Source organism: Cebidichthys violaceus, unplaced genomic scaffold (assembly GCF_023349555.1).
Source record: "Cebidichthys violaceus isolate CVI_PGR_0920_01 unplaced genomic scaffold, fCebVio1.0.p SCAF_19, whole genome shotgun sequence".
Classification (NCBI taxonomy): Eukaryota; Metazoa; Chordata; class Actinopteri; order Perciformes; family Stichaeidae; genus Cebidichthys; species Cebidichthys violaceus.
In genome coordinates, this window is record NW_027176361.1 from 2,530,903 (window position 1) to 2,543,226 (window position 12,324).

The window sequence follows — 12,324 nt, forward strand, 5'->3', positions numbered from 1 at the left end:
GGACACACACACACACACACACACACACACACACATACACACACACACACACACACACACACACACACACACACACACATACACACACACACACACACACACACACACACACACACACACACACGTCCCGTATTGAGTGTATATCATCATCTCTGAACACGCCGGTTCACAGAAAATACATGAGAAGAAAAGACAACTATGAATCACAGCCAACCAGACTTAATGCAAAAATCACCAAATGTTAAAATAATAACAATAATATGATTATATGAGTTTAACAGTAAAAGTCTGTTTTCACAGCAGGACTTTGTGACATCATAAGTATGATTAAAGCTATTTGTGGTCCAATATGAAACGTACTGGTGAGAACCATGTGTTCAACAGAGAAACCTCTGAAATCAAAAATTGCATTGCATTATTATTTTTAACAATTTTACCAATACATTTAAACATACAAAGAACAGTATTTTTTTGGACTACTCAAATAAAGTACCTAGAAGGTGTACATTAGTACTGTACTTGATTGAATGTACTTTTCACTACAAGTTTGTTAATAATAATAATAATAATAATAATGATAATAATAATTATTATTATTATAATAATGATGATAATAATAATAATACAAATAATGATAATAATAATGATAGTAATAATAATGATAATAATGAGAGTAATAATGATAATAATAATGATACTAATAAAATTAATGATAAAAATAATAATATTAATGATAGTAATAATAATGATAGTAATAATAATGATAATAATAATGATAGTAATAATGATAATAATAATGATACTAATAATAATGATAAAAATAATAATAATATTAATGATAGTAATAATAATGATAGTAATAATAATAATAATAACAATGATACTAATAATAATAATAATGATAATAATAATAATGATAATAATAATAATTATTATTATACTAATACTACTACTAATAATAATAATAATGTTAATAATAATGATAATAATCTGCAACATAATGAGTACTTTCAGTACATGTTTCTGGTGATATTTCACTACGTTTACTCGAGTAGTATTCTGAATGCAGTACTCAGTACTTCCTCCACGGTAGTACTGTAGTATAGTGAAGCGTGGGTTCAGTGTCTGGAAACAACGTCACGCATCTGGAGAGAGCGCGCGCTCCAGCGGAGGATGATGAGGAGGAGGAGGAGGAGGATGCGGAGCGCGTGAAGCCGTCGCGGTTCTGCTCCGACTTCTGGGTTTACTGGCAGGATGGCGGCCCGTGGCTGTGATCCCTCGTGAGACACACGGAGATGGGGGACCGTCACCGGAGGACCCGGAGACTCGGCAGCCTCGCGACCAAGTCCCGGGTCTCCAAGGAGACGAAGCTCCGGCTGCGCGTGGTGTTCCTGGATGACAGCGAGCGCACGTTCGAGGTGGAAGTAAGTTCGTCACCAGTTGAAATAAATTGATTTATTTGTATTTCGCACGCGCGCATGCTCTCTGTGATACACGGTAGTTTAACTAACTAAAAGGTATTCAATCAGGTACTGCGTCTAATGTTGAGGTACTTGTACTTTACTTAAGTATTTTCAGAATACAAAATATGAATAAACTGACACATGATGATGTGTTATTAAAATACCAGCTAGTGATGAACACATTAATGCATCAATAATAATTCAATAATACACATTATTCTACATATTAGTACTTCTAGATGACGATACTTCTACTTCAGTAAAATGTTGAAAACAGGACTTTTACTTTTCACACTATTACTACTTTTAATTAAGTAAAACATGTAATACTTCCTCCACTACTGCCTATTTTAACTACTAATGTATTAGTAGTATATCGTCTCGTAACCCCAAACTGCTAATGTGTACTTTTCTACCATAAAAGTAGATTACAAGTGAAGGATGGGAGTACTTGCTGGTCCTAACCCTGAGGGGGTTGACCCGTTGACCTCTGTTTTAGATTCATCATTAGTCGATGACTCGTTCTCCCACAGCTTCACTCTGAGGCCTTCACTACTTCTGTGCTCACTGTTAAACCAGCTCCACACTGTCCCTTCACACCTGCTCATGAGAGCAGTGCTTCTTCCTGAACTACCATGAATTAAGACCAGCAAGTCACCAACGCCTCATACTTCTATAGGCTCCATCCATCCATCCATCCATCCATCCATCCACCCATCTATTTATCCATTTATTCATCCATCCATCCTTCCATCTATCTATCCATCCATGTATCTATCCATTGATCTGTTCATCATTTTATCCATTATCCAGCTCTTTATTCATCCTTCCATCTATCCATCCATCCATCCATTTATCCATCTATTTATCCATCCATCCTTCCATCTATCTATCCATCCATGTATCTATCCATTGATCTGTTCATCATTTTATCCATTATCCAGCTCTTTATTCATCCTTCCATCAGAAGCAAGAGAGACTATAAAACATAGATTTTAAACTTTAAATCAAAATAAAACAGATGCTTATGGTCATGAACCTGCTGTAGGCCTCAGAAGCAGAGATACTTCATATAGTATATATAGAATATATACTATATATACTCATTAAGATACTCATTACTCCTTCCATTATAACTGTCTGTTGTCATGGACTGGACTGACATTCATCTTAAGTTAAAGTGAGAACACTGTGACACTGAACTTCACTTTCGTTTTTTATGAAATAATAAAGATATGAAAATAAACGTCCTCACTAGCACATAAAATATGAACATCATAAATTAAACATTGTTCTTCCTCTAAGAATGAAATGACAACAAATGTCACGCTAAAACCACCAAGAGTTGAATCAACGCCTCGCTGTAAGCTTCATGAAACATGATGAGGATCGTTCATAAATACAGAGAGTTGGACTTATAAAGACTCATAATTAATTATCTTAAAGGAAATATCAAACAGTTACAGATGTTTCCCCGGCTGCCAAACATCTGCGTGACGTGAAAAAAACGTCTGGAGGTGAAGCGTAAACCCTCCGCTGTCTATGAACCGCCGTGTGCTCCACTGTGTGTGTGTGTGTGTGTGTGTGTGTGTGTGTGTGTGTGTGTGTGTGTGTGTCGCAGTATTGTGTTAGCAAAGTAGCTCCCGTCGGTTTCCCAGTGGCCTCCGGGACATTAGAGGCATCTTAACAAGAGGAGGAGGAAATAGAAGAAAGAAGAAAGAAGAAGGGATGAATGAGGGCAAAAATAAACTGTGCCCTCCCTGTGGTATTTATAGTGTGTGTGTGTGTGTGTGTGTGTGTGTGTGTGTGTGTGTGTGTGTGTGAGAGACCAAACCCATACTCGGATGTGGTGGAGGATAGGAGATAGATGGACAGTTGTTTTTTGTTTTTTTTTAAAGCTATCAAAATCGACGCAGCGTTCTTCCCACTTGGCGCCTACATTACCCACAATGCAGCACAACCGCAGATTCCTGTGAGGTACGCTAGAGCGGCTGCAGAGGTCTCCACACCTCGGGGTTCCTTCTCATTTTTAAACTTCTTAGAAATGGTTTCGGTGGAGTTGTGTCTCCGTCACGACGTCCAGCAGATTGGACCGTAAAGTTGCTTTCCGCTCTGTGGAGACGATCCGCTCTGCTGTTCTGGGGGCGGCCATTAGTTCCCAGTAATCATCGGTTGGGCCCGTGTTCTCTTTATAATCGGCTACAGCTGCTCCGTCCCTCCTCTTCCTCCCTCTCTTGACAAGTTAATGAAGGGCGTCCGGAGAACCCCCACCGGGCCGATGAACGCCGGCTAGCAGACAGCAATCGGTGAAAAAAAGAAAAAAGCCTTGTGTTGCAACGCATGAACAGCATCTCTGTAATTAGAGAGAGGAGAGAGGAGAGAGGGAAGGAGAGGAGAGAGAGGAGAGGAGGAGATGAGGAAATGAGGAGAGGAGAGAGGAGGAGATGAGAGAGGGAGAGAGGAGAGAGGGAGAGGGAAGGAGGAGAGGAAAGAGAGCAGAGGAGATGAGGAGAGGAGAGAGGGAGAGAGGAGAGGAGAGAGGGAAGGAGAGAGATTAAATAAGGGAAAGAGGAGAGAGGAGAAAGAGGGAGAGGAGAGAGGGAAGGAGAGGAGTGAGGAGAGAGAGGAGAGAAGGAGAAAGAGGAGGAAGAGATTAAAGAAGGGAGAGAGGAGAGATGAAAGAGGAGAGAGAGAGGAGAGAAGGAGAGGAGAGAGGAGGAAGAGATTTAAGAAGGGAGAGAGGAGAGAGAGAGAGGAGAGAAGGAGAGGAGAGAGGACGAAGAGATTTAAGAAGGGAGAGAGGAGAGAGAGAGAGAGGAGAGAGGGAGAGGAGAGAGGGATAGGAGAGAGGAGAGAGGAGAGAGGGAGAGGGAAGGAAGAGATTAAAGAAGGGAAAGAGGAGAGAGGAGGAAAGGATGAAATAGAAGGAAAAGGAACTGATAAATACTGACAATAAAACAGTCATAATAAGATAAATATTATTTAGAGAGAGCTGCACCATAATATAACAACAACATGTAATAATGACCACTGTCTAGAAGAAAGGGGGAAATACACAAAGTATTACAGTATGTAACAGTAAAAAGACAAAGAGAAGGAAAGATGAAGCATGTGTGTACTGACACGTATACTAACCAAACCCACCGTCCAATCAAAGCTCTCACTTCATCAAGTTAATCAACATCAAAACTCTGAATTTAACCCTGATTCAAACAGGAGTTCATAGAGACAGACCCATGTATTCCCCATGTTGCAGCACATATGTGGTCCAAACACAAAGTCAGTTTTTGGTTTGTACGACCCTGAAAAGCGAACTACAAACTCACAACAAGACGAATGAAATCAAGCGTCTCACTGTCTCGTTAGCACCGGGACATCGTTGACTTCCCTCACCTTTCTTTGTGTGAGAGGAACGAGTCGATATGAACACAAACCATAACACAAACTCTCAATATGCAAAGTGAGCTAATTAACATAGAGCCGCGCCACACAGTCCGTTGTCCCCCGAGTGTCCCCGGGACGAGCGTCTCAATTAAAAAAAAGGAAGAAATCCAATCATCCCTCTCGCTCTCCTCCTCCGTCTTCTTAATTCTCTCCCAGCAAAAGGTTTTAGGAGGCGACTTCTTCAACAAAGTGTGTGGTCACCTGAAGCTGCTGGAGAAGGAGTACTTCGGACTGGAGTTCAGACACCACGGCGGCAACTACGTAAGAGACAGTACAGCACGCGGAGAAAACAAAGAGATTATTGTTGGGGATTTCTTCGTCATATAACTGTGTTTCGGTCTGCAGGTGTGGTTGGAGCTGCTGAAGCCGCTGGCCAAACAGATTAAATGTAAGAAAGAATCCATCATCTACTTTGTGGCTTAGCTAATTCAGGCTAACATGCTGGCTAAAATAATCCTCTTTTTTTTCTTTTCTTCATCCAGCTAATTTGAAAGCAGTGTGAGGATTAATTTGCCAAGTTATCTTGGATAACACTGGGCTCTTATTTTGAAATTAAAAGTCAAACAAGTAGGGGGTTGGAACTATGATCGAAATTCATGCGATTATGGTTGAGAGACGATTATGTGTGAAGTCTCATTTTATGTGATGTTTTTTTTTTTCTGAAATAAGGTCCCGTGGGAGACACCGGAAGGGGCGGGACTTCCCCTCTATTGTTTTACATTGTTCTCCACAATGTTTCTGCACTTTTTCATGGTTCAGGCTGTTCTCATACAGCTTTTCCTAAACCTAAATAAATATTTCACAATCTTTTCTTAAACCTAACTAATTTCACCATCTTTTCCTAAACCTAGCTAAATATTTTACGATCTTTTTCTAAACCTAAATAAGTATTTCACAATCTTTTCTTAAACCTAACTAAATATTTCACGATCTTTTCCTAAAGCTAACTATGTAGTTTTGTTGCCTAAACCTAACTGAGTTGTGTCCTGTGAAGAAGGAAGTTTATTTAAAAAAATAATGCAGATATTGACGTGTTGCTGGACTTCAGTAGGAAAACGCACTAAAAACAAGGGAATTTCGGAAGATACCATTGGAACCATTATGACCAGTAAATGTGGTGCAAGAGACTTCTTAGTGATAATCATGAGCCAGTTATGAAAGTTAAACTTAAATTGCGTTTACAGTTTTCAATGAAGTGAGTTTTTAGAATTAAATACATTTTAAATACATTGGTTCTTTTCCAGTGTACTTTTATTTTGTTGAATATTTCAGCTCTTTGATTCTCTCTCTCTCTCTCTCTCTCTCTCTCTCTCTCTCTCTCTCTCTCTCTCTCTTTCTCTCTCTCTCTCTCTCTGTTGTCAGACACTAGCGATCTGTTCTTCAGGTTTATAGTGAAGTTCTTTCCACCGGATCCTGGACAGCTGAAGAGAAGCCTCACCAGGTAACAGCGTCCTCTGATACGACTGATCTTTTATACTAAAACTGCTCTCATACATTACGGTATTGTTTGTGCGTAGGTATCTGTTTGCCTTACAGATGAAGCAGGACTTGTGTAACGGCAGTCTGACCTGCAATGACAACAGCGCCGCCCTGCTGGTCTCTCACATACTGCAGTGTAAGCATTACATTAAAACACTTCCTGTCCAGGTAAAACCACGTATCTCCAGATGTGTTGATGTTGAATGTTTGTCATAAACTGAAGGGTGAAGTGTTCTTTTATGTGTTATGTAAATGTGTGTGTGTGTGTGTGTGTGTGTGTGTGTGTGTGTGTGTGTGTGTGTGTGTTGCAGCAGAGCTAGGCGACTACGACGAGGAGCTGGACAGTCACCACTTAGAGATGAAGCAGTACGTCCCCAACCAGGAATATCTAGACCACAAGATCACCAAGTTTCACAGGAGACACAGGTACACACTCTTCTGCGGATGTGGAGATTTCTGGCGGCAATCTCCCGAGTCTGAAAAGTGAAAGTGCCTCAAGCCTGCATTCTCTCTAGTGTCCACCAGGGGGCGACTCCTCTGGTTGTATAGAAGTCTATGAGAAAATGTCTCTACTTCTCTCTTGATTTATTACCATAAAGCAGGGTATGCTTTAGGGGCGGGACTACATGGTGATTGACAGGTCACTACCACCAAGTGGTCTGGTCTGGGAGTTGTCTGTGTTTTTGTCACAACTTTAACGCTTTCACAGCAGTGTGACATGATGGCCACTAGAAACCAAGATGGCGACGGGCAAAAACCATGATGGCGACCGCTAAAAAGCCAAGATTGCGACGGCCAAAATCTAAAGATGGCGACTGCTAAAAATCAAGATGGCAACCGCTAAAAAAAAGGAAAAATAATGACGGGCAAAAACCAAGATGGTGGCGGGCAAAAACCAAGATGACGACCACTAAAAACCTAGTAGGCGACCGCCAAATAAACTCAAGACCAAAAGCCAATAGGTGACGTCACTGTGACTACGTCCACTTCTTATATACAGTCTGTGGTTGATTCTGACCCAAAAGCATGGCGACAAAACCTGCAAAAACCTCACGTTAATCACACCCATTGTCATTAATGGTAAAAATGGGTTTGGTTCATACGTTCTCCGTAGAGGTTCGTCTCCAGGAGAATCTGACATCCAGCTGCTGGAGGTGGCGAGGAAGCTGGACATGTACGGCATCCGGCCTCACCCCGCTCACGACGGGGAGGGAATGAGGATCAACTTGGCGGTCACGCACTCTGGAGTCCTGGTCTTTCAGGTTAGTAGGTCACGGTCTCAAACAAAAAGCTGGCGTGGCTCTTCTCTGCCAGCAGGAGGTGCTGTTTACGTCTGTCGGTTCGTCCACAGTGAAACATCTCAACAAATATCGAATGGATTGCCATGAAATTTGATACAAACATTCAAGGTGTACAGATGACGAATCCTATAGAATTTGGTGATCCCTTGAAGTTTTAATTTATCGCCACCAACACGTTAAAACTGACCAAATTCTGCACTTTCTAGGGAAACACCAAAATCAACACGTTCAGCTGGGCGAAGATCCGCAAGCTGAGCTTCAAGCGCAAACATTTCCTCATCAAACTACACGACAAAGTCGGGGTGAGGACCTGTTACGCTCTACTTGTTCAACATCTATCTGTGCACATACATCGTGCCTCTATTGATGGGAAATGTTTGTCCATGCAGCCGTCGTGTAAGGACACGCTGGAGTTGTCCATGGCCAGCCGAGACGTGTGCAAGTCCTTCTGGAAGACGTGTGTGGAGTACCACGCCTTCTTCAGGCTGTCCGAGGAACCCAAGACGATGCACAAAACGCTGCTGTCCTGCAAAGGCTCCAGCTTTAGATACAGGTAAAACACACGCCGCTGGGGTGGAAGAGGGTGGTTTGCTTTTGTCACATTTTCTTGTGTCTGTTTGTTTATAACTTGTATACACATAATCAGAAGACGTAACTTGACAAGTAAAAGTCCTGCATTAAAAATTTAACACATGTATCAGCTTATATACTTATACTTTAGTACTCATTATGCAGAATGGCAGCAGAAAACGGAAACACGAATACAAAATTGTACAATTTTCGCCCGTTTATAATCTTTTTTTTTTTTTTTTTATAAAAATCAATATTTTGTCACAGATTTGATGTTATTTTGGGGAGAACTTTTGGATGTTGTGTTTAGTCAAACGCGATATATAGATCTGCAGTAATGAGTCCTAACACCTGGAAGTGAGGCAGCGTTTGGAACACTTACTGTCACGTGTTCTTTGAATGCGTTTCTGTTTCGATGTGTAAAAGAAGGTCTGTGGTTAACGTTTTGTTCTACGTTATAAAATAGGTCAGTAAATACCCCTCTGGTGAATTTAGAAGCTTCTACGTGACAAAACAACTAGCTCAGTGGTGAGGACGTGAAGTCATGTGACCGTGGTGGAGGTCCTTTATAGATTGTATTTGCGCTTTCAAAAAAAAAAAATCATAAAAATGGTGTGTTCATGCCATAGAGTTCATTTTCATTGGCTTTTTGTCGAGGGAACCAGTGAGACGCCAGCTTCCTGGCTGGCCTTCAAAAATACGTCCTCTCTGCAGCACTTTATACTGTAAGCTTAAAGAGGATGATGATGATGATGATGATGATGATGATGATGTTTGTGTGTCAGCGGACGGACGCAGAAACAGCTGCTGGAGTGTATGGGGTCAGGGGAGAAGAAGCCTTCGCACTTTGAGAGGTGAGAATGAATTCATCAGACTACTTGATCGTAGTAAGAACTCATTTTGATGCTACAATTTACCTGTTTTATGAAAATACCATCAAAAAAAAGGTGCAAACATTGTGCTGATCTACCAAAAGTTTGAATTACGTTTGAATTTAATCGCTTCTCTTGTTGTTGAATTTACTGTATATTTTATCCATTGAGCCAACAGATAATAGAATAAATCAAGTTTAACTCTTTGATCTACTTTCCTCCTGTGAACCTCAGGTCATCGTATATTAAAGGAAAATTGGGGAAAACACGATAAGGAAGGCTGGAAAGGCCACTTCTTTTGGTTCTCATGTCTTTTTGTCTCCTCGCTCTTCATCCAGGACTTACTGTCAGTCAGACTTCGATCCCAGACACTGTCGCTCTTCTCCCGATCTCCTCACGGACGTCTCCAAACAAGTAAGAGAAACGACCATTTATGCAAACAAACGTGCATACGGACTTCTTCTCTGTTGGTACACGTGATGATTGTTGTTACTGGAACGAAAGCGAAGGCCGAATAATTCCAAGAACACGTTCTCTAACGATGGCTCGCACCTTTTGTTGGCTTGTTTTTTTAACAATGGCTAAAGAAAATACATGTTTCTCAACTAAACTATTAGAGAGATGGAGCGAAAATGTTGCTAATAGTTTAGCTTCTGCTTGCCTCAGCTAAAGGCTCACGGCTGTAGCTACAGTTAGCAGAAAGCTAAACTATTAGGTAGGTGTGAAGAAAATGTTGCAGGTCTAATGTTTGTGTTTCTCACCTCCTCAGTTGTACGAGCACTCCCACCTGTTCACCCGGTCGGGTCACGCCTTGGCGGTCTGCAGTCAGGACGAGTCGGACCCACATCACCGAGGCGTGGACAACGCGGACATCAGAGGAGGAGGGGCTAAACGCAGCCAATCATCCGTCGAGGTCAACCAGAGGTCCCGCCCTCTCACCCAAGTCACCCCCCTCTCTCCGTCACTTCACACGTCAACCCCCTCGCCCAAGACGAGATCTACCTCCACATCCGTGATGGAGGACCTGAGGGGGGGACGGATCGGCGTGCAGCGCCAAGCCCAAAGGCTAGCCGGCGTCTACGGCAACCGCTCGCGGCGTCGGCCCAACCCCCAGCCACACCCGGACGCCGCTCAGCAGCTGGTGCTCCTCTACCCGAACAGTCCAGCCTACCAGTATCACCCGATCCTCCCAACGTTCCCGTTGGCCGGATCCTCGCCTCTCAACCGGCACCCTTACTTGTCGGACTACGTTGCCGTTTCCTCCCTGGAACGCTTCCCGCAGCCGAGGAGGCGGGAATACGTGATGATGGACGGCCCGTCGCGGCCGCCTTTTTATCCGCGGAGCTACGACTCGCCGTCGCTCTCGCCAATCAGGAGGAACCTGCGCCCCTCCGGGTCCGGCGGGCTGGGGTTGGCTCGGGTTTACCATCCGGGTAGTAACGGGGCGAGGCACCTGGGCGTTGGACGCACGGAGGCGGGTCATTACAGCGACGACTGCAACTTCCTCCCCGGGCTGCCTCGCCGCGTGGTTAGCCAACCCGACGTCAAGTTTCACCTGTCGAGGAGTTCTAACCCCGACTTCAACCCCGCCTCAGAGTTCCGTCCTCTCGGTTACTACCCTCACCTGACACGCCCCTCCAGACCCACCTACCTCCCGCTGAACTCCTCCCCTCTGCCCGATCGACCCGCCTCGCTCTGCGTGATTGGAGGAACCTCGGGAAGCTACAGCGACTCGGACCCGGAGGTCTTCTACCCGTACTACTGCCCACCACCACCCCCGCTCGGTAAAATGCCGCGGTCCGCTGGACTCGCCAGGATGAGGTTCTCCTCCGGGAGCCTCCAACTGGACGAGGAGGAAGAGGAGGAGGAGGAAGAGGCGGCGTATAGAGCAGCTAAAGCAAAAACAGAGATGAAGGGTGAAGAAGATAAGAAAGAGAAGACTGCAAAGATTACTGAAGTCACTCTGTAGATGAAGACGAAAACAAAACGGTTCATGATACGATCACACTCAACACTGGCAGGATGGTTTAAAAAGAGACTAGAATAAACAAAGACATTGGTTATAATGTGTGTAAGAGAAGTGTGTTGTTTTTTAGGTGTACTGGCAGATGAAATGTACTGTTTTTGCCTTGTTTTACTGAAAACCTCAGCTTCTTTAGTAGCATCATTACGGGTACAAGCTAGCAAATTAGGATTATTAAAATCCCTAAAATTCTATCAATGTACCCCTCTTAGCTCATCATCAAAGGTCCAACAATGCAGCCTCGGCCTTACCCACCGACCTGGTTTACAGTTATTACTTCGGTCTCTTTTTATATCCAGCCATCAGTTCACTCGTTATTGTATTTATATAATGGAGATATATTCAATTAATTCAGATTTTTGTGTCTGCGTGATAAAATATCAACATTGTGAAAATCGATTCACCACAAGATGCCACAACATCAGGGTGAAGACGTGAGAGTCGAACTACTGTGTGGATTCTACTCTGTTCCCGCCGTGTAGCCGAGTAGCTAACGCTAGCAGATATCATGACGTCTCATCTGAACACAAACAGCAGGAGCTTAGTTTATTAAAAATGGATTTCTGTTTTCTACTTTGTTGAAGCATCTAGTATTGGCAGTCCATCGCTGTATGGGATGCATTGTTTAAAATATCCACCAGGATGTTTGTCTAGCAGGTGGAGCAGATTAATTATATTGTTTTTGTTCAACTGTCTTTGAAAATTACGTTTTTATTTTTCCTACATTTGGCAGAACATTAACTTTTCTGGCCATATCACAGGGTCCTAAATTCAGTAACCCTTGGATGTCTGAACAACTTTGATAAAAATAGGTTGGATGAGGCAAGAAAGTGCATTTTTTAGATTCAAAATTGGTTGGACGAAGCACGAAAGAACATTTTTAAGACTAAACATTGGTCGGACGAGGCAAGAAAGTGCCTTTTAAGATTAAGAATTGGTTTGACGAGGCAAGAAAATGCATTTTTAAGAATAAAAATTGGTCAATTGAAGCACGAAAGAACATTTTTAATATAAAAAATTGGTCGGACGAGGCAAGAAGTAACATAGTATGTCCATTATGAAGTCTTGTCGGTTTGATGCGTACATAGGTCATTGGATAACTGTATGGTTGCTGTAGCTGGGTATGTGTTTGTCATTTTAAATGAATGGTTCTTGTGAATTCTGTAGGAAAA

General features: G+C 42.7%; 1 protein-coding gene across 1 annotated transcript; it reads left to right on the forward strand.

The window, feature by feature from the left end:
- The first annotated feature begins 1,295 nt into the window (after window positions 1–1,295).
- Window positions 1,296–12,324, forward strand: LOC137874508 (FERM domain-containing protein 7). Its single transcript, XM_068713211.1, has 12 exons — window positions 1,296–1,424; window positions 5,064–5,168; window positions 5,253–5,295; window positions 6,270–6,348; window positions 6,425–6,522; window positions 6,698–6,812; window positions 7,501–7,648; window positions 7,894–7,989; window positions 8,077–8,240; window positions 9,043–9,111; window positions 9,468–9,543; window positions 9,899–12,324. Exons 1-12 carry the CDS (start codon window positions 1,296–1,298, stop codon window positions 11,096–11,098), a joined length of 2,322 nt encoding a protein of 773 aa, XP_068569312.1. The 3' UTR covers window positions 11,099–12,324.